The following is a 26,624-nucleotide window of genomic DNA, read 5'->3' on the forward strand; positions in this document are numbered from 1 at the left end:
TTTGGCATGGATAGCACATAAGTTCACGTCTTCAAAAAGACCTATTGTCATCTGCTCCGTTGCCTCGAGAATTGCTCCCAGAGCGCCTGCAGTGAAATGCACATCATCCTTGTAATGTTGTGCTATTTAACGTACAACACGCTAGAAGGGTGCACGGGGAATGAGATTGTCCACAGTGGTTTGGAACTTGCGGATCTCCTGAAGTGCCTTCACACCCGATTTTTTACGCCTCTTAATCTTTGGGGGACCCTACACTAGCCTCTCGACATGGCCCCATGGCCGCTTGTCCGCTTTGAACTTCTTTCGCCTCTTCTCCCTTGCAACCACCTCTTCAGACTCCTCTTCCTGTGTCTGGTGGGTCCTTCAAGGTGGCTTGTCGCGCCTAGGGGTCTTCTTTGTCCTTGGTCTCTTTTCCTTTTCATGAGGTTGTGAGATAGCAGGCTGAGGCTATTGCTCATCTCGTACTAGAGGCTCCTCATATGTGATTATATCGAGGCACAGAGGGTTGATGGTGCTCTTCCGTGCAGTCTGCTTGGTTGGAGGATTGGGGCCAAGGTTCATTATATCTGCAAGCCCACCAAGTATGTCCTCTTGTTGTGGCCCCTGTAATCTCTCCATCTCCTCTCTTTGCCTTTCTTGCTCCCCTTGTTGGTCTAGATGCTCCATGCTAGGACCCCACGAAGGAGGGAGGGGCAGTTGATCACGATTGACTAGACTATTTTACCCCTCTTGGGAGACCTCTCTACTTCCATGGTTAGTTGTGTGGAAGGATTGAGAGGACCCCTGATCGTGCTTGGACCCTTCACTGTGCTGGGATTCCTCATGGTGCTGAGATCCTTGGGATCCCCCATACGATTTGGATGGTGGGTACTCGCGTTGCTTCGACTCCTGATGATGAGAACCGCCTTCAAATCCCTGTTGATCATTGCCCTCTTGGCCACTAGGGCTTGCAGTGTGTTCAGAGGCCATGGAGTTGTGAGGAGGAGAACGGGTAGCATCTAAATGGCGTCCAGTGGGTCTAGCAGTTTGTTTAACTCATTCCATAGAAATGAAGGATTTAAGGGTTTTGAAGTGCTTTATATAGTCTTTTTTAAAGCACTTTAGGGTTTTTCTTTTAAATTAGGATTTTTTAAGTGCACCCCCTCCCCTCCCAATCTTTTGTCGCCAGTTTGGTAATAGTTAATCTTCACCACCCTCCCTCCCAACCCACTCACCCCTCCGCCCTGCCATGTCGCACATGTAATTTTGCAATTTCCAAACAAATTTGTGAATTTTGGAATCTATAATTGACTCAAAATAGTCTTAACTTTATTCATCAAACATTTTACATTTTGGGCTCTCTTAGGACCCAACGCCTCCCCTGTCTGACTCTACGTTGCAACCAAAGTGCAACCGCTTAGCTCCCTGTTGAGGACTTCCAAGCAGCACATCTCCTTGTCTTCTTGACATGTTGAACGTCTTTTGCGAGACCTGAGACCTCTACCTTATCACGCTTAAGAGTCTTGGCCTCTAGACATCTATAAATCCAATCGAACATTTCGTGTACTGCATTGCTTCGCACAATACCACCCCCATGCCTTGTATTCTTGAAGTATATTGCCTTTGCTCTGTAGTGCGATTTCTCTATTCCTTGAGTATTCCAAATGGACAGAGGGCCCCATTGCTCCACAAACCATGGTGCATGTGCGTAAAGAATATGCTATAAAGAAAAACATTGTATTAGAAACATAAACTGACTCAAGTTTAAAGCATAAAATTTCAACCTAAGGAGGATTACCGTGTAATGTGTAATATGTGACTCCCCCCATGCTTCTACCATCACAAGCTTTTTCCACAGTTTTGCTCTCAAAGAAGCAATTTGCGGATGTGAAGCTTGATTTGTAGTACACTCACACAAAGCTTTCTAGTACTCCCAACCTAGGGTGCTTTGAGCCAATCTATGTTTTTCTTTATCAGCATTATGGTTGAACAAGAACCTTCTTGCCTTTCCTCCATCCATGGACAGTTTAGCAAGAAGATTTTGTGTCTTTCTTGATTGTTTCTTGTCCTTCTTAAGTTTCACATTGCCTCCATGAAGTCCCATTAGTGAGAGTAGTTCTTCAGCTTTTGCAATGCATTGTGCAGATACTTGTTGTGGCCTCAAATTCCAAGCATAAACTAGATGGAGATAGAGTAACTTATCAAGTATACGTAGTTCACATGCAAAGTACACACGTGTACCTGCTCTAATGGAATTGGTAGAATGGGGTCCCACGCAGGATCCTTTTTGTGACGATCAAGGACTGTACTTTGGTTGCAAGAAAGGATGCCATTGTCCCACTGTAGGCTTCCCTTTTGCATCTTCTGAGAGTGGGTGCAATACAAGCATGTCCATTTTACATCTGCACTTGTATCACAACTATACAAGTCCTTGAGGGTCCTCGAATCACCAGCTAGATGCCATTCAGCTTGAAACGTTCCATGCACATCCACTATTACTGTTTGCCCTACCTTTTGTCTTTGAATAATCGACAGGGTGCCGGTTCTCTCCAAAACCCACTTCAATGTCTCGTGGCACTCCTTTGGGGTCTCAAAGGCTGCAAGCCACCATATGTCCTTCTCAGATTGGACTAAGAAACTTGCTCAACTTCCTCATCCCCTTGAGCAAAATGCAAGGCGTCATTCATAATACAAATGCTCAGACTCTCTAGCTTGTGCTCTTTTACCAGCTGAGCTTCATCCATTTTTATAACAAATACTAGCTTGCCATCTGTACAATGAAAGAGAAATACAGTAAGGATATAAAAATGAGAAGAAATAAAGTTGAATGCGAAGAGGAAATTTCTCTTACCTTCTGCTCTCATCCAAGTCATTGTGCCACTTACATAATGGTATCCTGCAAGCTTTTCTCTAGCACATTAGTTTGTTTCTTGACATGCAAGCCTTACAGACCACGATGTGGCAATGGCATTGTAGATATCTTATGCTTTTCCTTCATAGTCGACTTGAAAATTTTAAAAACAGAGTTGTAAGCTTTACGACTTACACCAATAGCATCACAAGCTCCAAGCATCTCCTTTGCTTGCACGAGACCCTTGAAATCCTTCATTATCTCTCTAGCAACTTGTTTACGTAGCCCTTTTTATCTAGGGTTCTTCAACACTTCCATGACATCACTTGCCTTTATTAAACTTCTTAGAACATATGAAGGATCACTATCATCCATTTCCATTGTTCCCATCACATTCTCCATAAAATTCTTAAAGTAGAGTACAAATGAGTCTTAGTGGAAACAATGCAACACCGAAAATATTTTGGAGTAAGAAATTTCATTAGAAAATTGGGGAACCAACCTTGCATCCCGTATTCTCCTCTTTCGAACACCACTATTGGTTGACAATGCATCCATAGATTACAATTGTCTTTTTCTCTCCTTCAGTCTCAAAGGTGTTTCCTTCAACTTTTGCACTCGTTCTATTGGCTTCTCTTATTCCTTCTCCACAACACGTTGAACTTGACCATAGATAGACCTTTTTAAATCTTGTTTGCTTTCAGCGAACTTCTGGATTGATTCTTCCAATTCATGTCGCTCCAAGTCCAGTGCATGTGCTTTGTGTCACTGAGTTCTTGTTTTGCAATTGGAGATCCTGCATACTATTATGCATTGCCATATAATAGTAATATTTCCAAAATGTGCAAGTTCTTTTGCTTGGGCTTTACACCTCGCTTGCTTGCATACCCAATGTTTGAGAATAGTTCAATCGATTGCAATAACCGTGCAATCCAACATGTCTCTTACCAACAAACCGAACATCATGCACTGTATGAAAAGGAGAACTCTTTTGGGTGGCAGGGTCTAGAGGATACAAGTTTTCATCCACCCAAAGGTCAAGATGCTTCTTTCCTTGCAATCAAAGACTGTGGAGCACACTTTGAGGAGTTCCACTATATCCCAAAGAGCGTATACTTGCATATTTTACCTCCAGTTGTAGGTTCACATGATACTTGTTGGATATGTCCTCGAATGTTGCCATGAGTACTTAAAGAGAGGTATCAGTGATGCAAGCTAAAATGTAAGGGAGATCTGGCAAAGATGTGGAGCAGTGAGAGGGAGAGAGTAGTAAGGAAGAGAGAGGAGGAGAAGCAAATGAGAACAAGAGGAAGAGGAGAAAGAGAGTAGAACGACAGGTGTAGAAGAGAGGGAAGGAGCTACAATTTGAAATTCAAATTTCAAAAAATGACCCCCTCTCATTGATGGGGAGAGAGGTGGGCTCAAATGTAGGCTTAACCTACTTAGTTTGGGTTGGTTAGGCCTCTTTGGGACCCTCCAAGCCCCTTGCATTAGCCCACTAAGCATTCCCTAATCCATTCCTTATGAAGCCCTTTTGAGACCCCAATTCTCCCCTAATGAGACCATGAAATACTAGAGGAACTTAAATCAATTTGGATGCAAGTTGTGATGGACTTTGAATCTTCAGAAGACTATTATTATTTAAATATAAAAAAACAACTTAATCACATTTATGTCCTTGACTTCTTTGACAAATATCAAAAGCAAAACAATAACTGTAAACAAAGCTCATAAGCTCTATTTGGAGATATTGTCAATCCGAACAAATTTAGAGAGGGCCCTGTTTTGGAAAAACTCATTTGATTCGCATGTACATGTGCATTCCCTTCAACCCGGTGCTTGTTCAAGTATGGTCCTTTTTGTTTGAGAGCAATATTATACTACATGTAATAGGTAGGACAAGAAACTATTACTGTCAATGCTTTGTACGTCCAAAGCTATAAATTCATGGACTATTTTTTAAGATGATCAACTCTTCTAAGCAAGCAATTGATATAATGAAGGAATTGATAGATTTTAGCAATAATAATTATTTTTGTACTCCCTAGCATTAACAGATTTTACCCTGGACGTGGTATACTGAATTATTTGCTAGCAAATTATAATGTTAAGGAGCATATAGAGTCTCGAGTAAGAAAATACTTTACACTTCTATTGCTACCCATGTGGGGAATAAATTATTAACCATGATACTCATTAGCCTTATGTTGAAACTTACAAATCACTCCCACTACATCCTTTCTAACCTCTTTGACTTTCATAGGTCTAAGCTCATGAGAAGTCTTCTCCACCTGGTTTCAAGTTAGGGAAATCAGCTTGATATTATAAATTAGAAGTGAAACTATGATTACTTTCAAACTGTATCAATGTAATGGAGACATGTATCCATTCCAAATACATGTTTACAATACAATTATGAAACTATAATGTTGTCTGACTTTCAAGAGTTGAAGCATAAATCAGTTAGCCGAGTACTTTCAAAAAGACTTCCATAGCAAGAAGCACAAGCAAGAGTTTGATCCACATGAAATTGTCAAAACTTGTGGAGCGGGCCATCTTAGTCTTGCAATCATGCCAGCTTGCAAGAATCTGGTAAAAATACATACGTTTATTAAAAAGTGATGAGCATTTCAAAAGCCAAAAATCAGATGAACATGAAAAGCATATACACTTTCGTATATGTGATCTAGGAAGAGATCAATGAATATCTGAATCATGCAAATATCCACCCTTTCTTACAAGATACAAATAAGTAACAGATCATGCAAATATACACCCTTTCTTACAACATACAAATAAGAATATTGTTACTGTGTCTTAAAGGATTGCTATATAAAAGCATGGGTCATCTGTGTTAGTTGGAATGGAAATGAATGACTAAAGGGCAAGAACATCACTTCAGCTCTTGCAATGGCATCAAACTTACATGTTACAAGCAAAGAATGGTTTGAGCATTAGTCCTAAATTCTAAATTTTAACATACTTCAATTAGTATCGCTATGCGATGCTTTCCAAGAATGACTTGCCTTATACAACTGATATACATTCAATCTTTTAGCCAAGCTGTGAGCTCACTGAAAACCTGTTAGCCAAAGATTCGAACATCAATATAAATGGAGAGAGAGAGAGACAGAGACAGAGACAGAGAGAGACAGAGAGAGAGTTATGACCTGTAAAGCTAGACCCAAGCTGTAGAGTTGTTTCGGCTGCGATCTCGCATGATTTGTGCTGTTGTGACAGCGAGACCCGTACCTTAGAGGGAGCTTGCACAGTTGAGGAATCCTGAGAATCTTGACACTTTATCGCCAACGTCGTAGGGGCTCCTTGCTTCCTCAGCACCTGGACAACCTTCAAGCTCAAGGAGATTAATGTTTAGAAAGCAGTAAAGCCGCCATTCAAACTTAGACGTGATATTACCGTACCTTCGCTCTAAGCATCTCATTTTCTTGACGAAGCGCATGATCCTGGAGAAACAGAATCAAACATGGTGAGAACGACGATAGAGCAATCACACAATCAACTTCAATCACCCAGTGCAAGAGACTTTCGTCTGGAACTAATTGAACAAAACGATCACTAACCTTTCGACTAAGCTCCTCTATTTGTTCCACCAGCAATTGAGTCTGCCCAAAAGTTTAATCGGACATTTGAATGTCACTCTTAAGGAGTTGTGACATGTTATTAAGTTTTGACGTTTCATTAAGATGACTTAATAGCTTTAAGAGTTCTCTTTATATTTCCACTATATTGATTATGACCCACGTCTAGCAATGTTCTATCAACATCACATGGTTTTTGGCCCAAGCATTCATGGGATTCCTTGGGATAAACTGCCAACCTTTCTCTCCCTCACTCGATTTGCTGCAATTTCTAATTGGATTTCTAGCTTTTGTAAATCCCTAGATGATAATCCTGTCAGATTTTCACCCATCAAATGTCTGCAACATTACAAAAGGTTTCATCAGATATATTACATGTAAGGAATTTGGACTATGAGTGCACTTAAGATAGAAACTTTACACATGATATCATGGCATTTGTCTCTCGGATAGACATTTAAAATTACTCCTGCTTTCACACCTTTGGTCGTTTTCCATCAAAGCCACCTGCTCCTTTAATTTGGCAACGTGTTGCCTCCAGCTCTGAAACATCAACAATAGCAGGGGAGGGAGGCTTCAGATGCAAACTCCAAAATTATTGCATGACCACTCGGTCACAAGAAATAACTTCATAAAAAAAGATTGCGCCTCTAGATCCTCATACCCTTTAGAAAAGGAATAGAGGATACAAAGCTGGGACAATAAGGTGGAAAGTGGAGCACATAAGTTTGATAACTTAAGTTTGGCAATGTAGAAATTCAACCTCCAACTATATTGTCAAAGAGTCATTTAGTAGCATGCAATGTGGCTGCAGGTCTAGACTTTGGTTTGTTGCACATGTCCATGAATAACCGAGTGGAATTTGGAAACTCTTAACATATGACAAAGGACTGACATACTTTAAGCATGGTCACTTTGCCCCTTGTTAGCTTTGTTGACGGTGCAACCTTTTATTGGATTGAGGTTCATGTGTATGAAACAAACATACCTTGAAATTCAAGGAAGGTCTTGTGCATATCACTAGATAATCGCTATTCACAAGTCGATTTCTTTAGAAGTATCATAGAGTTTAATTAGTGGGGACTAATTGGATTCATATTAGAGCTTCCAACTTACAGTAATAGTCAAAGTTCATACAAAACTCGGTGAAAGGGGGGCATCCAAATGTGGTGAGAATCTCCATGGACTATGAAGGACTTTTAAAAGGGGGACTGGAGGGGAGTGTGGGGCATGAACATTAAGTGAAGGGGATGATGCACCCATTAAGTGAAGGGGGGAGGGGAAAGTAATGGTAAGGCAATGGGAGCCCCTTCCAATGAGAGAACACTAAATAAGAGAAAGCCGCATGCATAGTATATATAAAGTAATGGTTGGTCTAGTTTCTAGAGCCCTCAAAATTGAGCCCCTAGGTCATGAGTAGTGTCAGCCTTTTGTAAACATTTTGTGCACCATTGGCCCAAAAATTTGAATCATAGGCTCCCCAATTAATTTAATTGCATGGGAGCTTCAAAGATCATCATGACGTAGTTGCAGAACGAGACCTCAGGCAAGTTTCAGAGGACTAAAAAAGTTGAATGCTCATAATCATTCATAAGGCTTGCCTTAGATGTGGAGCATGGAAAAGAGGATGGAGAGTTGAGAGAGAGAAAGAGAGAGAGAGAGATGGAGGGGGCGTGAGAGAAAGAAAGAAAGAAAGAAACTATTATTATCGTCCTCTGGGGGCCTGAAATCGACCCATGGGACCCAATGGAGGATTTTTAGGGGAAAGAGAGAGACTCTAGGGATTATGTGGAAGTTAAACTCTAGTTGCATGTGGAATATGTCCAAATATGGGAGAAAGAATTTTTGAAAAATAAAAATCGTAATTTTAATTTTTGAAGACGAGTTTCATTACTAAGGCTACCTTTCAGGCAAGGCAGGCCAAAAAGTAAGGCACATAGGCTCTCCGACAACAAAGAGGAGACGGTCACCAGTTGTGATCTAAGGCAAACAATCTGTAGATGAGGTGATGAGGTTTGAATGGGCCGAAATAGAGCACCAGACAGATGCCGGATCACGTGACAAACGATCATCAGACTCGAAAGCATCACTCCAAGTCTCAAGATCACTCCAAAAGGACACAATGAAGACTAGCCCAAATCCAGGTTCCAGACTCTTAACCATCGGTCATCAGCTCATTATGGGTCCTGAGCATCCTGCACAATTCCATCGAGTTGGTTTGATTACAGGCACAGATGACTCCTTTCCTTAGTACAGGCACAGCTTTCCCTTTCAAAGCTCTCCAATTAGCGGGTTTTGTTCCAAGAACACCGTTCTAACTTCTCACAGCAAGCTCTTTAAAGCATCTCCTTCTTCCTTATATGAAAACCTTGCCTAAGAAAGCGTTACCTTGCTTGTCTTCACAATCAAAAGGGGAAAACGCCTTCGACCATCACCCAGAGCTTTGTAACGCCTTCGACCATCACCCAGAGCTTTGTATGTGTATTCAGAGCAAATAGCATTGATCCAGCATGTGTGTCCTTTGCCCCTTCCACGTCTGGTTTTTCAGAGATGACGTGAAGGTTTCCAGCCCCAGTCTTGCATGCAGGCTATGAAGGTTCTGGCCTCTCACCAAATATTTGAAGTTATAACGACTTCCATGGCAAACTCAGCCACATGCTAAATCTGAGACTGTTAGACTTCAACCCAATATTTCTCCACCCTTTAGTGCCATCCACCTGGATATCACAGGTCTACAAGTTAGTCTACTCGATGTGAGATTGCAACTTGCACTTTCAGAGTACACAAAGCTACTTCGTAGTTCTGAAGTCGGGAGAGCACGAATGTTGGTACAGAGCCGTTTCATCTACAAACAGATTGGAGGTGAGCTGAAAAGGGTGCCTTGGCTTGCTGATGAACCACAATGCTTTTGCTTGCCTCGTCCATTCCACACACACATCCTCCTATGGTAGGCAGTTTTCAACACTTCGTCCATATTTTCTTTTATCATTTGGACTGCAAGTTTGCTGAATGTGATTTGGGATGCCAAAGATTGCTAAGAATCTCATCTCCGTTAGCCCCATGTCTGATCAAGGTTAAGAAAATATGTGGAGATGCCACAATATTGAAGGAAAAGAGGTGCTCGTTGAGAGAAGATTAATTCGAGGGCTGTACATGCTTTAGCCCACATCAACCAAGACGCGCTTTGGCGTACAAGGGGGTAGATTGGCCCTATTTGTGCAAAGGATGAGTGCCAGCAAAACCACAAAACTATAGCATTGATTTTCAACTTCATTCATTCTAATTTGTGCAAAGGGTTTACAAATTCCAATGAGCTCATTGAGGGAAGCCGTTTCAATGTTACCTCAAAAATTCTGTGTAGAAGTTGTGAGCAAACTGTCTGAATTATTTAAAATGTTCAAGACAATCATATATAGCATTGAATCAGACATTTGAACAGAATGGTGGAATACATGTTGAACTGATTTGACGTCTACTATGACAGTCACACACACACACGCGCACACACACACAAATATACATATGCACACACACACACAAATATATATATATGTATATATATATATATATATATAGAGAGAGAGAGAGAGAGACGATTGCGCTTTGGCACTCAAAACAGAATGACAAACAGAAAGGTGAAAAGGTTTCAACATGCTGCTCGGGATCAATGTTTTTACGAGCTGGCAATAAACATAGGCACATTATATTTTGATTGTTCTACACGTCAGAGAGAAAGCACTAGTATCTCAACGCGTGAGGAAGAACCCACCGTCAGTGTGTTAGAAAATAGTTTAGGAGATGAGGATCCCCAAGGAAGTGGAACTTTTCATATGCTAACTCCCTATGGTCAATGCACTACCTATGAGCCAAGCCTAGTCCTAGCAAAGTGAACCCAAATTCAAACTTCTAGAATAGTGATGGGAACCACAAATGCATGGAGAGGAAGGAGTGGAGCACAATGAGGCAAGCACCTTATGAACCCAGGAAAGGAGGTCTTTAGTAAACAAAGGATAGTTCAAGAGCTTTGCTTACAAACCAACTAATCATGGTTTCTTGATATATAGTGTATTGGAGCATGGGCTATGCACTCCAGTTTTTCTAAGCAATAAGAAAATAATTAGCTTTTCCTATGTTTTATTCTTTTGATATTATAATCTAGATTTGACTTTCTTTAAGCTCATTTTCAATTTTGAGCTCGATATAGGATATCTAGGCCCTTCTATATTTCCTATGACCTGTGATTCATGAAGAGGTGATTGGGTTGAACCGACTTGCCTTATACAATAAAGTCCTCATGGAGACAAAGATGAAGGAGACGACGTCTATCCATGTTGGCCCATGTTCCATGGTCATTGGCTCAAACACAGTGTAACACTCACTCATGCCAATCCTTCCACATGGATGGTCCCATGAGCATATTTGTCAAGAATCTTTGTGCCAGCCCTCCAATTGTCCATGTAGTTGTCATTTGTGTTGAATATAGGGAAAAGGAAAAGCCTATGAGTCCTCCCATCCTCACATGGGCGACTAATGCTTTGATATTTGTGAAAAGGGAGGCTAAAGAGTCTCATACCCAATTAAGGGGTTGGCCCATTTAAATGCCCACATTGAAGATAGCTATAGCAACCTTTTGCATGTAGGAGACCAACCAATTGAAGAAAAAATTGATCAAGTTTGATGTAAGGCATATAAACCGCTTGTATATGATATCCCCGTCATGATTTTATACTCAAGCCTTGTTTTCTCTCTTGGTTCCATTACTTTCTCTTCCACTAATACATGTGAAGTACCTCTTCTCCATAGCTCCGTGTGTGTGTGTGTGTGTGTGTGTGTGTGTTTTTTACGGATATGTCTAGCTAGAGTCATTCTCCTTGGACCAATACCATGCATGTGCTTTATGGCTTAAATTGCCAAAGTTTGATAGGATTTTCAAATGCATTACATTACATCTTTATTATGGCTACTGGGACCTGATCTTCCACACATTTCTTTTATGTTTTATGATCACGAGAAACCATAGAGGTTGTTAATGACACTATTTGTCCCCTTTTCTTCTCTCTTTTGCAGTCGTGAAATTCAAAACAAAGAAAGAAAGAAAGCATGAAGGAGTCATTTTTCTTTATATTCTTAGAAGGAAAACAAGCCCTCCCCCTTGAATCTTCACTTCCTTCAACAAACATCTCTCCCCCCCCCCTCACCCTCCTCTTTCTTCTGCTTCCTCGTCTAGTGGTCTTACCTTGCCTCCCTCTTACTTTGCCACCCCCTTCCTTCCCCTCCTATCTTATTTTTTCTAATTACCCATTCTTTTCTCTTTGGCCATCTTCTTCATTATCCTTCTCCTTCCCCTCCTTACTACAATATTATATGAGTAGCATTCATGAGCCTTGCTTGATACTACCTCCATTTCATATTGGAATATGCATGTTAAATGGTCCTTTCACATCTAAGGAGGAAAAATTATCTCGATAAATGAGGACCATTATCAAGGTTTCTAACCTTTGATCAAAGAAGCAAATATATTTTTCGCTAGTCCTTCAAAATCCAACTTGGATAGACAATAATTTGGGTTCTTGGAAGTTTATAGGCACACTCTCTTACGTTTTTCATTTAAAAGAAGTAAGCATTACATGATGGCCTACCCATAAAAAGTAAGCATTACATGATAGCCCACTCTCTTATGTTTTTCATTTAAAAAAAGTAAGCATTACATGATGGCCCACCTGTAAAAAACAGACAATACCAACATAAGCACGCATAATTATATTTAAAATGGTAAGAATCTAATGTATCAGGGAAGAAATTTTCGAACAAGCAATCAATAAATATGATCTATACCAAAACATACCTACAGCGCATCAATTAAATAAGTTGATTTTTTACTATCCCAATGTCATTCAACTCATATTTCTTTGATGATCCTGAAGTGTAGTATTATTATTGAGGATGCATGTGAGCAAACACACACACACACACACATGTGTGTTGTACTAACTCTTAGGTATTAGAAGTAATTTTTTAAATTGAAAATTTCTTACTTTATTTGTCATGAGTGGATTTTAGTATTATATTATTTATGTGAAAATAAGCAAGCCACTTTAGTAGTAAAACATTTTTCAATGGACAATGTCAAAATTTTCTTTATATTTTCCGTAGATTAGATATTTCTCATTAATACTATTTCAAATAGTTTTAATTTATATCATCATTTGTCTTAGTTTTTCCTATGTAGAGATGAAAATCAACTATCCTTTTTATAGGAAAATCCCTAAAGTGTGAGCATTAGGTTTCCCAATAGAAGCTTGATCTTGGTATGCTATAGATAACCATATCAGATAGTTCCAAAATTTAATCTCAATGTGTCCCTTTTACTTTTCATGTTTAACCCGATCCATATGGAAGCCAACAAAAAGTTACCAAGATTTAGACTACAATCCATAATATCTAACATATTTTAAGACATTTAATGTGATGTATGGGTAGAAACTGGTCACCTATTTAGCCTCAATGTTTCTCTTTATCATATCATTTAATCTTGCTTCTTGCTTTTTTTCAATTGGTGTATAGCTTGGGACCATACTTTCTTGTACTATGTTACAGATGTTGTAGAGAAATCTTCAAAAATCTACATGGATTGTGTATGTTGAGAAAATTATGATTTTAATATTGCAATCAAATGCCCAATTTTTATCCAGATTTGTCATTTTCATGTGTAATCTCTTAATGCATAACTTGGGATGATATATTTTTACATAAGCATGTAAAATGTGTATGCTAAGAAAATCACAATTTTAGTATTGTAATTCCCCGTGCTTATGGGTAGAAAAGATACATGATATTCATACCAACTCTATATGATGGTATGTGGTTTTGTTCTTTGCATATACTGATGAGAATAATAATGAATAATAATGTGCAAAGTACAATTCTCATTCAAGATTCCAAACATATATTAAAAGATGTAAAATCCAAAGCACTTTTGTTCTATAAAGGATCTAAACTAGGAATAACACATTTTGCACAATACAAATTATTATAGTTGAATCTATACTATGAGTAGAATGATATGATTATTTCTAAATTTTCTTTTCTCTTTTAGTTTGATAAACTCAGAGATAACCGTATGATATTTAGAGGTAGAGATTAAGGCTAGAATCGAAAAATGAATCACTTTATCTCATGTACTTGATGAATCTTTTTTTATATTTTTCAATACAATGATAGTAATGTAAAATATGTTCTAACATCTAATACTAGTCACCTTTATTACTTGTAGGGTTTTAAGATAGCTTTTCATTAGGATCTAATTAGTATGTTGCCTGCCATATCATGGGATATGAATGGGTGAATTTATAATTTACAGAATTTCTTCATTTTTTAAGGACTATAACCTGAAAAGAAATAGTTCTTAGCATACTAAGGTTTTAATATGTAACAATACTTGTCGATGTTAATTTGTTTTTCTCACTAATACAAATGTAAGCTCTAATAAATATTGAATTGCACATGTTTACAGTCCGTGTTTTTGTTATGTCTAGATTGCAACTGATACCTATTCGATACTAAAATAAATAAGCAGAATATTGATCTACAAAACTTTCCTACTCCTTCAATCAACTTGTTACACTAATGATGATCATTGTCTAATAAATATTCGAATAGCTATTGGGAGTCTTAAATATTTATTTCAAATGTATGATTCTATGTTCTCATAATGAATAATATTCAAATGGAACAATACATTTATTTAATGTTTATAGTTTGGTCTTTAGTTTTTTATTTATTAAGAACATGTTCAATAACATAAAATATTTAGTAAAGATGTAAACATCAATATGCAATGTAGAAGTACTAAGGTAAGTGCATAGTGCCAAGGAAACTTATGTACTTAATTAACATAACCTATTAAGATATTATAATTTAATTAGATAGATTTCTAGTTCAATAATGGTCTATATTTGAAAATATCTCTTTCAAAAAAAAAATCTCCATCCATTCTTCTACAAAATATTTGTTTAATGTAAGAAATTTGCATGACCATTACCTCAACCTCTTGTGATACAGTACCATGATCTTGCATTCCAAGTCCACACTTTTGATATCTTTCCACAACTTTCTTCATGCTATAATAAAAAAAATAACATTGAAGTTATTAAAACATATACTAACCTCTCTCTCTCTCTGTCTCTCTCTCTTTCTCTCTCTCTCTCTATATATATATGTATCTATCTATCTACCTATCTATATATATATATATATATATATATATATAATGCATGTGAGTGTAGATCTATGTGCATGCATATGTGGAGGGAATGGAGGAGATTTGATTCGAAGGAATATCATAAATTCGTTGAAATATCTTCAAAAATTGCACACTTAACATGACAATACTTTAATATTTATATGGAGTTTAAAAGCGAAATTGAGAGTATATGTGGCTGTATGCCATATTAAATCAAGAGGCTTTCCAATGGTCGAGATTGTATAGTCGAATACAAAACTTTAGAAAAAGTAACAAAGTTTAGAGAAAGTTGGTCGTTATATTGTGTAACCATGTTACTTTTCAAAATTAGGAATAGCATGCAACATATTCATAAAAATCCTTCTTTCCATTTTTTTTATAGCTGAACATCTAATTATTTTATATATTAACATCTTGAAATTCTTTATGTGTACTAATAGGTGTCCACGATGTTCTAAAAATCCAATAATTAGTTCCACCAGTGAGTGAGGTAAGGGGTGAAAAATAAGCAATGGCAAATTCGAGAAGCAGATAATTAAAAAGGGTGGTGGCGAATTTTAGAGGGGAGAGAGGGGTGCTCCTGAGGTAAGGGAGGAGAGGGCTGCAAGGATCTTGTGTTTTTCAAATTCCATAGCCCTAGCTGCTATGATGCCATGGTTCATCCTCTCATGATGGGTTGCATCACTTGTCTATGCCAAAGTTTTTGAATATCCGTTCAAGCCCTTGCATATACTTAATTTTCTTATGCTTGTCATTGCTTAATCAAATAAACACTCACTGGCTTGCTAATTGAAACCGAGTGTTGTAAGCCATAAGGACTTCATTGCACAACTTTAGTTTTGTATCAAGATTTAAACCTTGTTCACTCAGCATTTTCAGCCTTGCAATAATTATTATGGACATGAAATGATTATGCCTTCACGTATAGACATGAAACAATTATCCCGTAGCCTATTTTGTTATATGGGACTTTTCTTTATAAAATTATGAATGCTTTGCAATTCATTTAGGATGAAAATCATAGATAGTTTGGTAGTTCTAAATTTTAGCAAATCAAATTGCCATTGAAATGCTTTATGGATACTAATAAGCAATATCTTAGAAACTTGCAAATGCAAGAAGACAACAATAATGACACATAAAGATATGTCCCTCATGTGGAATAATGTGAACCTTTAGAGGATACATGTATGAGCATGGAAAGAGGTAAATGACCCTACACAAGCACTAGCTAAAATGTGTACTAAACAACAAGGAATTCTATAACTACAAACTTGTAAGAAAGCCAATGGAAATGCACATGCCGCCTCTAGCACAATTAGAAATACAATATACTTTTTTAGTTGGATATTCGTAAGTATACCTAAATGTCTTAAGTCATTTGAGTTAAGTGGTAATTTATATATGAAACACGTATAAAACATTTAAATTGATCTATGTCTATTAAAAGAGCACATGATTTTGCATATGCATAATTTAATAATGAATTATCTTATGTGAAATAGCTATTTGTAATTGTATACAAACCTTTTTAGGGTTAGAGTTAGGGTTAGGACATCTAACGCTTTCCTTTATAGCACTGTATTGGGTTATTGCTATGCAAATATCTAACACATGGCGTTGAGATGGTTTCTCAATACCTTCCCTCAAGATCACGATTCTGGGAAATCGAAGGACTCAGAATTGCATTTCATCACACCTCTTTAATGGAAATTTCCTAAAGCAAACTCCATGGGTTTGCTTTTAAACTATATATTTAGCAATATAAGTACATTAATTTGTGCTTGAATTACATATTCTATGAATATATAATCCAATTTCATTATTTTGAGCTAGTTGGGATTATGTGTAACTATGTAGTTAACAATCCTCACCTACTTCCTCCATTAGTATGTTGATCTATACTTTCCATTTCGCTATTCTAAAGGCACTTAATCTCAACAACTCATATATGTGACCACCTATGGGAAACAAAATTGAAAATGCCTTCTTATTTTCACTAGATAAATTCAAAGAAATAACTTCAAAATTGCATGCAAAGGGGGAATCCAAATTGAAGACATTCTTTACCTAGTCATAGGGTCTTTCCACTAGGCTACATAAGATGTTAATTTTTCTTTGTAAAAGGGTTTTAAAATCTTACCTTCATAAACAAAAGGGGAGGATGGCCTTACATTGTAAAAAGAGAGATTTTCTTATTAATTCACTCTCTTCTTTTACCCCTCCCCCCCCCCCCCTGCCCCGTTGAGTTAGATTTTAGCACCACCTCCAATCATTACTAATGGCCTTAATGTGATCAAGTGCTAGCATCGAATACATAAGGTGGGGGAAAAAATTTTCCATGGGTGCAAAAGAAAACAGAAAACCCAACTCTCAAAACATAAAAAACAAGACGATCCCCATCAATTCGATATTATTTTTCAACGTCAGCACCCTATATACATTATTTTTTAGATCCCCATCTAGATTAATCAAATTTTACCATTAAAAGATGTGCTTTCATTTATAATTCTATCTACGTTGTCCTGTACAATGACCTTTTTTGTGTTCTTCATGATGTCCTCAACATGACTAGATGCAAGCATCCATTCACTTTGATTTATATCATGTGCTTTGTGAGGTTTCTGGTTTCTTTTAACTCTCCAACCCATCATTTCATCCAAGTCTTTACATATGCTATTACTACGAAGCCCCTATTTTGTAGTTTCTCTGAAAGACTTTCCAATCCTCTCTACTTATAATCTCACTTGCAAAACCAAGCAGATGTATCCAAACGATATGTAATATTCCACGTGTACTATCCTTGATAGCTTTTCTTCCCAATGTATTATCCTAAGAAACCTTAACTTTGGAAATCTCTATACTTTATGAAATTAATAATACTAATAATGATCAAGGATTCATTTTAAGGGATAGTGAGAAAAATCACATTCTCGCTATTAGTGCTTATAAAATTCTCTTTTCCCCTCCCATTCCCCATCTAGTTCTATTCCCCATCCCTATGTCATCTTTCTCTCTATATTTACCTTGTTCTTGCATCCAATAACATCCCCCATTCCTATCGCCTTCAATGCAATCGTCAAATAAAGCTTGTGCTCATACATTGCTTACAACTAAGAATTCTAATCATAATTACATGGACCAATTAACAATGTATATTGTTAATGGATATCTTTAAGGTTTTGTGGATATATAGGTTAATTCTTTGTTTTCTTATGATAGCACTCAAGTTTTTGCATCCATCATGCATGCAATTCATAGTGGACATGAACAAAGGATCATCTATCAAAAATTGTAAGATTAGAGACAATAGTGGCTAGCTTTAAGGGCTTTATAGATATATAGGTTGATTCTTTGTGTCCTTATGATAGCAGTCCAGTTGTTCCATCCATTATGCATGCAATTCATAGTGGACATACAACAAAAGATCATCTATCACCAATTATAAGATTACAAAAAAATATTTTTTGGCAAAAGATTAAGAAAGTTCTCATGTTTTCATGTTGCGTGATGCTAATTGCTCATTGAATCTTCATTGAGACAAGAAAGCTTATAAAATGCACGGATGTGGAGACAACCGATAATTTGATAAGGGGATATATATAGGAGGAGCAAGAATGAGGCTTGCAAGTCCCTTCTTTTGTGAGAATTGTATATTATGCTCAAGTAATGGAAATGGAATTTAAAGCACGCTTTTATCCTGTGTAAAATATGTGATTTTTTTAAAAGCAAGCCCTTGTGAAGATTTGAATTAGTACTACAACTACATGTGATCCTTATATAAATTTAAAGTAGTACTAAAAGATGTATGTGATTCTAAATTAATTTTTTACTTGGAAAGAATTTTTGGGCTCTATCCAAAACTGAAATAAATGTCCAAAATTAATGAAATGGATCTTGGAAACACAATATCATCTATAATGGATTGTAGCCACAAAAGATAAATTCTTACCTTTCTCTTCACAATAGTTGAACTCATCCTGCATTCTAGTTAATGTATGAAGTGTCATTTATACTTATCTCCCTCAAAATCACTAGCAATGGATTAATTGAAACTTCCTTTACTAATGGATTGGAGAAAAAATTTCTTAGTTTGACCAACCTGAGTGAAAAAGGGTCTTGGGTTGAGGAAACAAGATCAAGCTTGAGCTTGTGGCAAGTCACATGAGCATTGGATTCAATTTTCTTGACTAATTTAAACTTAAATGCTCTTTTTCACTATTTATATCAAGAAAGCTACCTTTCACTCATTTGGACTTATAGAATGGATGAGTGCATTTAACTAAATAAATGAGAATTTGATTTTCTTATAATTGATGAGATAGATATTAATGCTAGGACAAGCAAGGATTGGATTTCACTTGCTTGAATAGTTCATTTTCCCATAGTTTTAAAGCAAGGGAGCCATTTTTCTTGAATTTAGATATACATAATAGATAAGCTTCCTTGAGGCACAATCTAAGAATGAACGGAACTTGTAATTATGGGATCAAGGATCTGGCAAGGCCACTCAGGGGGATCACTCATCATATGTAACCCTATCACCTGAATTCAACAGAAGGCTATTTTTAATTCCTAAATTTTACAAAAAAAAATTTACATAATGGAGTATTTAAAGTAATTTTAGAAAAAAATTACAGATTTGTATAGGAAAAGGTACATTTTATTAAGAAAAAACCTACAGATAAGAGGGATTTTACAAATAGGCTTTGAACGCACATGATATAGAGGGTTTATACATAGTGACTCCCCCGAGCAAGGCCAAATGAGCATTGGATTCCACTTTATTATCTAATTCAATTCTAAATGCTACTTTTTCACACTGTCTATAACAAGAGAGCAATTTCCACTCATTTAGGTGTATAAAATGGGTATACTTTTTATGGACTTGAGCTTATAGCAAGGCCACACAATCATCAAATTTCACTTTTCCCTCTAAAATGTATTTTCTAACATTTTTCATATGGAGTAAATTATCTTTACTAGTTAAGTGATGGCATAGACTAAGAGACTAAAGTCAAGAAAAAAGTATACAAGGCTCACTTTCGTAAAGAGATTGATCTTGTGACAAGGCAACATAACCATCAGATTCTATTCACACCTCTCTTTAATCCATCAATTGTCCTTTTTAAGATTTTCTATACCAAAGGAGCATTTTCAATGATTTGAACTTGGAAAGTGAAAAGAAAAGGTTCTGAGTGCACAAGGCCCTCATACATGATGTTTACTTTCTTTTTCACCTCCCAACCTTCATACCTTCCACTCTTACACTTGAGTTACACTTCCTCTCCCATAACACCCCAAGTCCCTCAATCCCTCTCGCACTCACATTCCCCCTCTAACGTGCAAGTTTGTGGAAGATGCACTCTCAGTTCTCTCTCTCTCTCTCTCTCTCTCTCTCTCTCAATTTCCAAGTTCTCTCTCTCTCTCTCGCTCGCTCGCTTCAACTCTCCTTTCTACTATCTTGATTTCTCTCTCCATCTTCTCTTCCTAATTTGCTCTCTTTCATTTTCTTTAGGAAATGTGCACTGGTATTGAGAAAGTGCACCCACTCCCCCAAGAAATGTGCACTGGTATTGAGAAAGTGCACCCACTCCCCCTCTTCTCTCGTCCCCCCTCCCTCTTTCAAAGAATCCTCTCTTACTACCCCTTCGTTACTCCTCCCTTTGTCCCTAAATCTCAACGGCATTCCCTTTCTGTTTCCTACATCCTTAGGAAATGTGCATGGGGTTCTTAAATGCAATCTTTTCCTCCCCCTCGCAATTCTCTCCTCGTCCACAAGCCTCCATGATTAGGAGACTCTAGGAGATGCAAATCCAAAGAGACATGATCAGGGGGTGATGAGGCTATATGAGTCAGTGAAAGGGACAGTATGTGCCCCTAGAGGCCTATCAAATTCGATTGAGAGCATGATTGGAGTGAAGCAAGGATGAGCCCACTCACCGACACTCTTTGGACTCTACATTAATGAGATCAATCACAACTTTCATTGGAAGGGAGGAACCCTTACTATTGATTTGATGATATAGAAGCAGATGACATGGTCCTCATTTCTTGTTCATCACAACGGGCCTTTAGAGATGCCTAGAGTCCTAGAGGTGTTTTGCTAGGAGAGAGACATGACATGTCAACCTTGGCAAGACCAAGGTTATGATATTTAACGCCTAACAGGAAATATTTCATCAACACAACCTAACTTGCCAAGAAGAGCCGCCGATTAACATCGTGAAGTCATACACCTATCTAGGGGTAGTCTTGGCAAGCCCGATTTTCACGATGTCTCATGAAAGACTCGCATGAGGCTAGGAAGCGACAATGATTTCAGGCACTTTCTGAGACTCTTCAATAGAGGAATGGATATTTGTTACTCTTGTGCGGTTGCCAAGCAGGTATGCAACACACCCTTTTAGGGGAGTGACCTATCGGTGACCAATTGGCAAAGATTCAAGAGGCTACAAGTCATTATAGGATCCAAGATGATTCAGAGTAAGCCTCTTGCTTCCTCATCATATCTTATAGCAAGAGTTCAATATGACACCATGCCAAATTGATGCCATCCTCCAAACAATGATATATTTTCAAAAGGTTTGGCCCTTGCCTAGCTGAGACTATCAAGGTTAGCCAGATGACTAGCTGAAAGAGGGATTAGAAAAGCCTAATACAAACACATATCCAGATGGCTCGTAGTCAGGGTATTTAGATTGGATCACCTCCCCCCCTCCTAGTACAACTTGGAAGACCCATCCTTCTAGATCTCACAAGATGAGATCAACCGTATCATATGGGTGGATCTACTCCATTACGACTTGGGGAGAAAGTAGGAGTGATCTAGTTGTATTGCAACTATTTCTTAAGAGTATCAGAGGATGGATTGATTATCATAGCCTAGTAGCTGGAGGACAAACAAGTCTCACATTATTGAGGATTGCCATCAGATAGATGGGATTCTCATCCTATCAACTGAGGATCAATGTAGGAGAGCCACACGCAGACCTAGAGAGAAATTGATAGCAGGCTAACCACATTGGGAGAGATGGAGATGGAGAAGAGATTGATATGTACATTCCCATGCTACTATGAGATCCTGCCATTGTCTCTTTCAAGAGGGGCATGGTTTTGGGCCACTCTCTTGGCTGATCCACTTTCATAACTCTGTGCTTGTATCTATTTGATGAACATGCGGCTCTACTCAAAAGAGACAGTCTGAGCCAAGCATCACTCTTAATTTGACCCATTAGATACAGAGATCACGGAGATCCCACCACAATTTAGAGATGACTCAATAGACATAGATACAATAAATATTTGCAGCTCACAGAAGAGCCACCATGGCACCTTGCTATGTATTTTGAGCACTAATTTTGAGTAATAGTTTTTTAGATTTGAGTTTTTAAATCCTTTTAGCTTAGCATTCAGCAAGGGCCGTGGTGAGCCACTTGCCTCAGTCCACTATGAATTACCCTTGGATTGGACTTTGTCTCATAGGCCCGCAAAGCCTTTTGAAGACCTCTCTCTCTCTCTCTCTCTCTCTCTCTCTCTCTCTCTCTCTCACACACACACACACACAAATATATATATTTTTGTCTTCCTATGTTTAGGTTTTTCCCTTCCTTTGCCCACATTCTATTCTCTCTCTCTCTCTCTCTCTCTCTCTCTCTCTCTCTCTCTCTCTCATCCCTTTTCATTTCCAGTGGAGATAGGAAGGAGAGGCGCAAAGGTCCAAGAGGGCCCTCACAATGTTTCCTCTTGAAACGAGGAAGCATAATCAAATATAGAGAGGTGGAGATAGGCTGTGAGTCCCATTGTAGGACTCACATTCTTTCTTGCAAAGGTATCAATGTCCGTAAACCATCACTATACATCTAAAAAATATTCAACAGTTTGGAAGTAAAAAATTGCTTCTATATCCCTTAGCTTGCAAACCCATTGTGCCATAACCAAAGGAGTCATAAATCAATCAAATAGCCAATCTAATTGAGTAAAGTCCCTTGCGTTAACCAATGCGTCCTCAAAGTCGTTTTGGTTGATCTTATTGAGCTATAGAAAGTCCATATAATCATATACAAAAGGAGCGATTTTCTTCTCAATGTCTAGCAAGAGGTGGTAAAGTCCCCAAATTAGCCAATGAGTATGCCATAACATTCGAAGGCGAAAACCAGCTGAGAGGGGTGCGTGATGGGCGTGGTTGCAAGCATCATGACTCATAGAGTCCAGTGCCCAATTGTTAATCCTTCAACACATGGCCGATGCTAATAAAGGTGGACTCAAATGATAAGGGAACCTTGAACTACATGAGCTTCTTACTCATTATAAAGCTATGATGAAGTTATAGAAGCAAGCCAAGACAAAGAAGGATTGGGCCTTAAAGCAATTAGAGAAGGAGTTCCCTATACTTGAGGTTTGATACTTAACCATCCTCGAGATTCCATGATTCGTGATGGCTAGGGATGGCTCACTGAGTCAACCCATTTATAGCTCCAAGAATAACTTGAAAAGGGACCTTGACTTCAACAAGCAATTGAAGGTAGAAATGCAAGTGAGTCTACAAAAGTTTTGGACATCCGACATTAGTTCCACGCGGATGAACTAGGTCCATGCACCTATTTTATAAGCTCTCTTTATCCCTGCTCTTTGAAGTAAGGCAATGTATTTAATCTCTTTCTAAAGTGGTTATTCAGATCGTGTGATAAGCTCAATTGAAAGGGTTTAGGCTTTGAAGAATATAATAGCAATGAAACTCTTACATGCTTCTTTCATATTTGAAGGCATAAAGTTGATGAAATGTTCATTTTGTTTTTTATTATTTGTCCATACATTTTTTATGTTTTCATTTAGCTATTTGAACTTATTTATATTTCTAACGTGTTTATCTCACATCTTGAAGAAAATTTTGAAGATCTAGAAGCTTGTTATAAGCCAAATAAGAGGGACAAAAGATCGTATGGCTTTATAACACTCTATGACAAGGCTAGAATGAGGGACAAAAGATCGTAGCTCTTTATCTTTGGAGTTATGCCATTCTAAAATTTACTTTGATCCATAGAAGTGGAGCCATTGTCATTCCCGACTTAGAGATAACTGGTTTTGTGGCTATCCTTCCTTCAGCCCTCCTTTCTTTAGAGATAACTATAGCACGACTTATGCACGCATTGAAACGCAATTCTTGTTTTGCTCTCTTCTCTGTTATCGTGCTCCTCACACTACTTAGATAGAAATTTCTCTTTCTCATGTGGGAGTGGAGCGTTCTGCTAGACGCTGATCCGAGTCACCATAATCCACTAACATGAAATGTTAGGGCTAAGGGTTTGGAGTTTTGAAAGCATAAGAACTTCAAATTAAATTACTCATCCAGAACTAGGCGAAAATCTTAAGGGTTTGTACGCTACCTGGTGCTGGCAAACTCATACAGTCTCCCAGTGACCGAGAAGATGATGACGGCTACTTCAGCGTCACACAAGACTGACAGTTCGTGAGCTTTTTTCAGCAACCCATTTCTGCGCTTGGAAAAGGTAACTTGCCTACTGGAAATCTTCTCGATCCTCCTTATCTGTATTCTGCCACGAGCCAACGAGCATCGTTTGACCATATCCTGAACTCGGATGTCGTGCTCTCTAAGGGGAGATTTGAGGACTCCACTGATGTGGGAGATGACAGGGGCGGAGAGAGAAGAGAAAGGTGAAGTGGGAAAGGGGGGATTGTGAGGGGGAGAGGTGGCCATGGCGGCGATGAGGTTGAGGGTTGACAATGGTGAAATGGGTTGGGTCTTAGGGATAAATTGGACTTGAGGGTTGACAATTGGGCCTTAGGGATAAATGGTGAAGTGGGTTGACAATTGGGTCTTAGGGATAAATGTTTTCACCTTGGACTTACGAATGCAACATGCGAGTTGGTGTGCACATCACACAAGCATCTCTAAATCCATTTCCTTTCCTACTGCCTTTTGGACACCCTCTGCGCTCTCATGGATGGTTCACACGCTTCACAAGATGCAATTCACATCGGGCAAAAGCCCACGTGGACATATTCGTATGTTAGAATTGGTCGTGTGATCACCTCATTTTGTCTTATACATGGAGGTCGGGCATTCGAGCCCCACACGGGTGGTCCCTACTTATCGTTTTGTGATTAAGGTGCGGACATGGGAAATGTCCAGCCTCATCATGAGCTTGGAAGTAATCTTGTGTGCAAGGCTTCCATGACATGGAATTCAAACCAATCATTTTATGCCAAGTTGATCTCGCTCCCTTTCCTTTTGCTTGATTTGAACCCGCCGGTCTCAAACCTCAAGAGCCCCATGATAACAGGTGACCTTTAAAGCCTGCAAAATAGCAAGAGTTAAGTAAAACCCGCAAAATCGTCACCCTTGTTGGCCTTGTCACCAAATATGTGATTCATGAAAGATCATGAAAGATGTGAATACTTTATTGTTGAACACTAGAACGAAGGAGTCTAACAACAAAGCAAAGTCTTGGAAAAAATGAATGAAGGGCGAAGCACAAAATTTGCATTATTTGGACCAAACAATAATGAAACCCTCAAATTGCCAGAAGCAGTATACTGCATGGAAGTGTGACTAACACCATGAATGAATTTTGCCAACTACCTACCCCTGTAGCAATTTAGGCACAAGGCTCGAGGGCATCTGTGGGCTCCTTCAAAGGCAAAAATGCTTGATATGGAGTACATGCCAAGCATTGATGGTGTGTATTAAAACAATGTGTAGTTAATTGTTAGGGGTTCTCATAGTTATGTATGTTGGTTATGTCAAAGTATGAGTATGCAACTCAACATCATAATTAGTAGGTGATCTGAGTTTAGCATGATACTTAGTAGGTGATGTGAGTACAATAAATAATAGAATGAGAATTAGGTATGCAATGATAAATAACAAAAGATATGTCCATGAGAGAGTGTGGGAGGTGACAAAGGAATAGGTGTGTTGAGTGTGGTAAGAGACCATTTGTTTTGCCTTGTAAAGGATTTAAGCAATGATTAATGGAACCCCCCTTTTGTCTGACCACTATTTAGGCCATTTGGTTTTTGATGCATTAGAGCATAGACAATCAAAATACACATCTAAGAAAATGAATCAATATATTCATATCTAGATTATAGGCAGTCAAAATACACATCTAAGCAAATGAATCAATATATTCAATGCTTCATAGCTAATATCCATGATAGGTTGACTAGATTCTAGTGACAATTACCTAAATCAGAAAAGGATATGATTCATGAAAGATAAAAAATGTGTATTAATCATAATTGCATAATCAAGACATCGTACCGAAGACATGGTTTGAACATCTAATGTGGGGTTGTAGAATTGATTACATAAAAACTTATGGATTAGAGTAGTCCTCTCATGAATCATCCATTGCACCTAAGCCTTTATTTATGAATGATCGAAGCTGTATAGTTTCCATCAATCATGAATAGACTATTAGTTTGGTAGACAATAATCAATTGCATATAATGATTAAGTGAGTGCATGTCTTCAGTTCAAAGCTTTCATCATGGTATCACTACTCTGACTGATCCTTGAATAGGTTGGAATAAGAGAAGCATTATGATGGAAATGTTGTAGTGTATATCAACTAAGAAATAGTCACACAAGATTCAACAACCTTTTTTTTTTCATCATTGGGCTAAAATATGTGATAGCGAATTCGTTGCATGTATTGGCAGTTAGTCTCCATCTTGTAATAACAACAATCAATGGCAAATAAGAAAGGATGTTAGAACATATGGATGCAATTGCTTTAACTACCTTCTTGAGTGTAACGTTTTTCTCTCATAAATGGATAGAAAGATATGTTATTGACTCATTGCGCCTTGCTTCCATGCTACTCTTAATCGGCAAGACAAAATTGACATTTAAGTCTTGCAATCTTTATCCAAGAAACCTTTAAAGCGATCACTTGCAATGAAATGAACTTGATCAAATCTTGAT

General features: G+C 38.0%; 1 protein-coding gene across 5 annotated transcripts in view; it reads right to left on the reverse strand.

Annotated features, from left to right (window-relative positions):
* Positions 1-5,561: 5,561 nt before the first annotated feature.
* Positions 5,562-26,624, reverse strand: part of LOC147887317 (MADS-box transcription factor 23-like) — a 39,061-nt gene continuing 17,998 nt past the window's right edge. The window contains exons 2-8 of one of the 5 annotated variants that reach the window (XM_087394370.1): positions 14,471-14,549; positions 6,911-6,972; positions 6,669-6,768; positions 6,412-6,453; positions 6,253-6,294; positions 6,001-6,169; positions 5,562-5,912 (exon numbers count right to left, since the gene is read on the reverse strand). In XM_087394370.1, coding sequence (XP_087250496.1) covers positions 5,902-5,912; positions 6,001-6,169; positions 6,253-6,294; positions 6,412-6,453; positions 6,669-6,768; positions 6,911-6,972; positions 14,471-14,549 — 505 coding nt within the window. In that variant the 3' untranslated portion in view covers positions 5,562-5,901. Of the gene's footprint in view, positions 5,913-6,000; positions 6,179-6,252; positions 6,295-6,411; positions 6,454-6,668; positions 6,769-6,910; positions 6,973-14,470; positions 14,550-26,624 lie in introns of all 5 variants that reach the window. The other 4 variants (XM_087394369.1, XM_087394371.1, XM_087394373.1 and 1 more) reach the window with 4 other exon arrangements.

The sequence above is a fragment of the Dipteris shenzhenensis genome, chromosome 23 (assembly GCF_047967505.1).
Source record: "Dipteris shenzhenensis isolate YYH24624 ecotype China chromosome 23, Dip_SZ_1.0, whole genome shotgun sequence".
NCBI lineage: Eukaryota > Viridiplantae > Streptophyta > Polypodiopsida > Gleicheniales > Dipteridaceae > Dipteris > Dipteris shenzhenensis.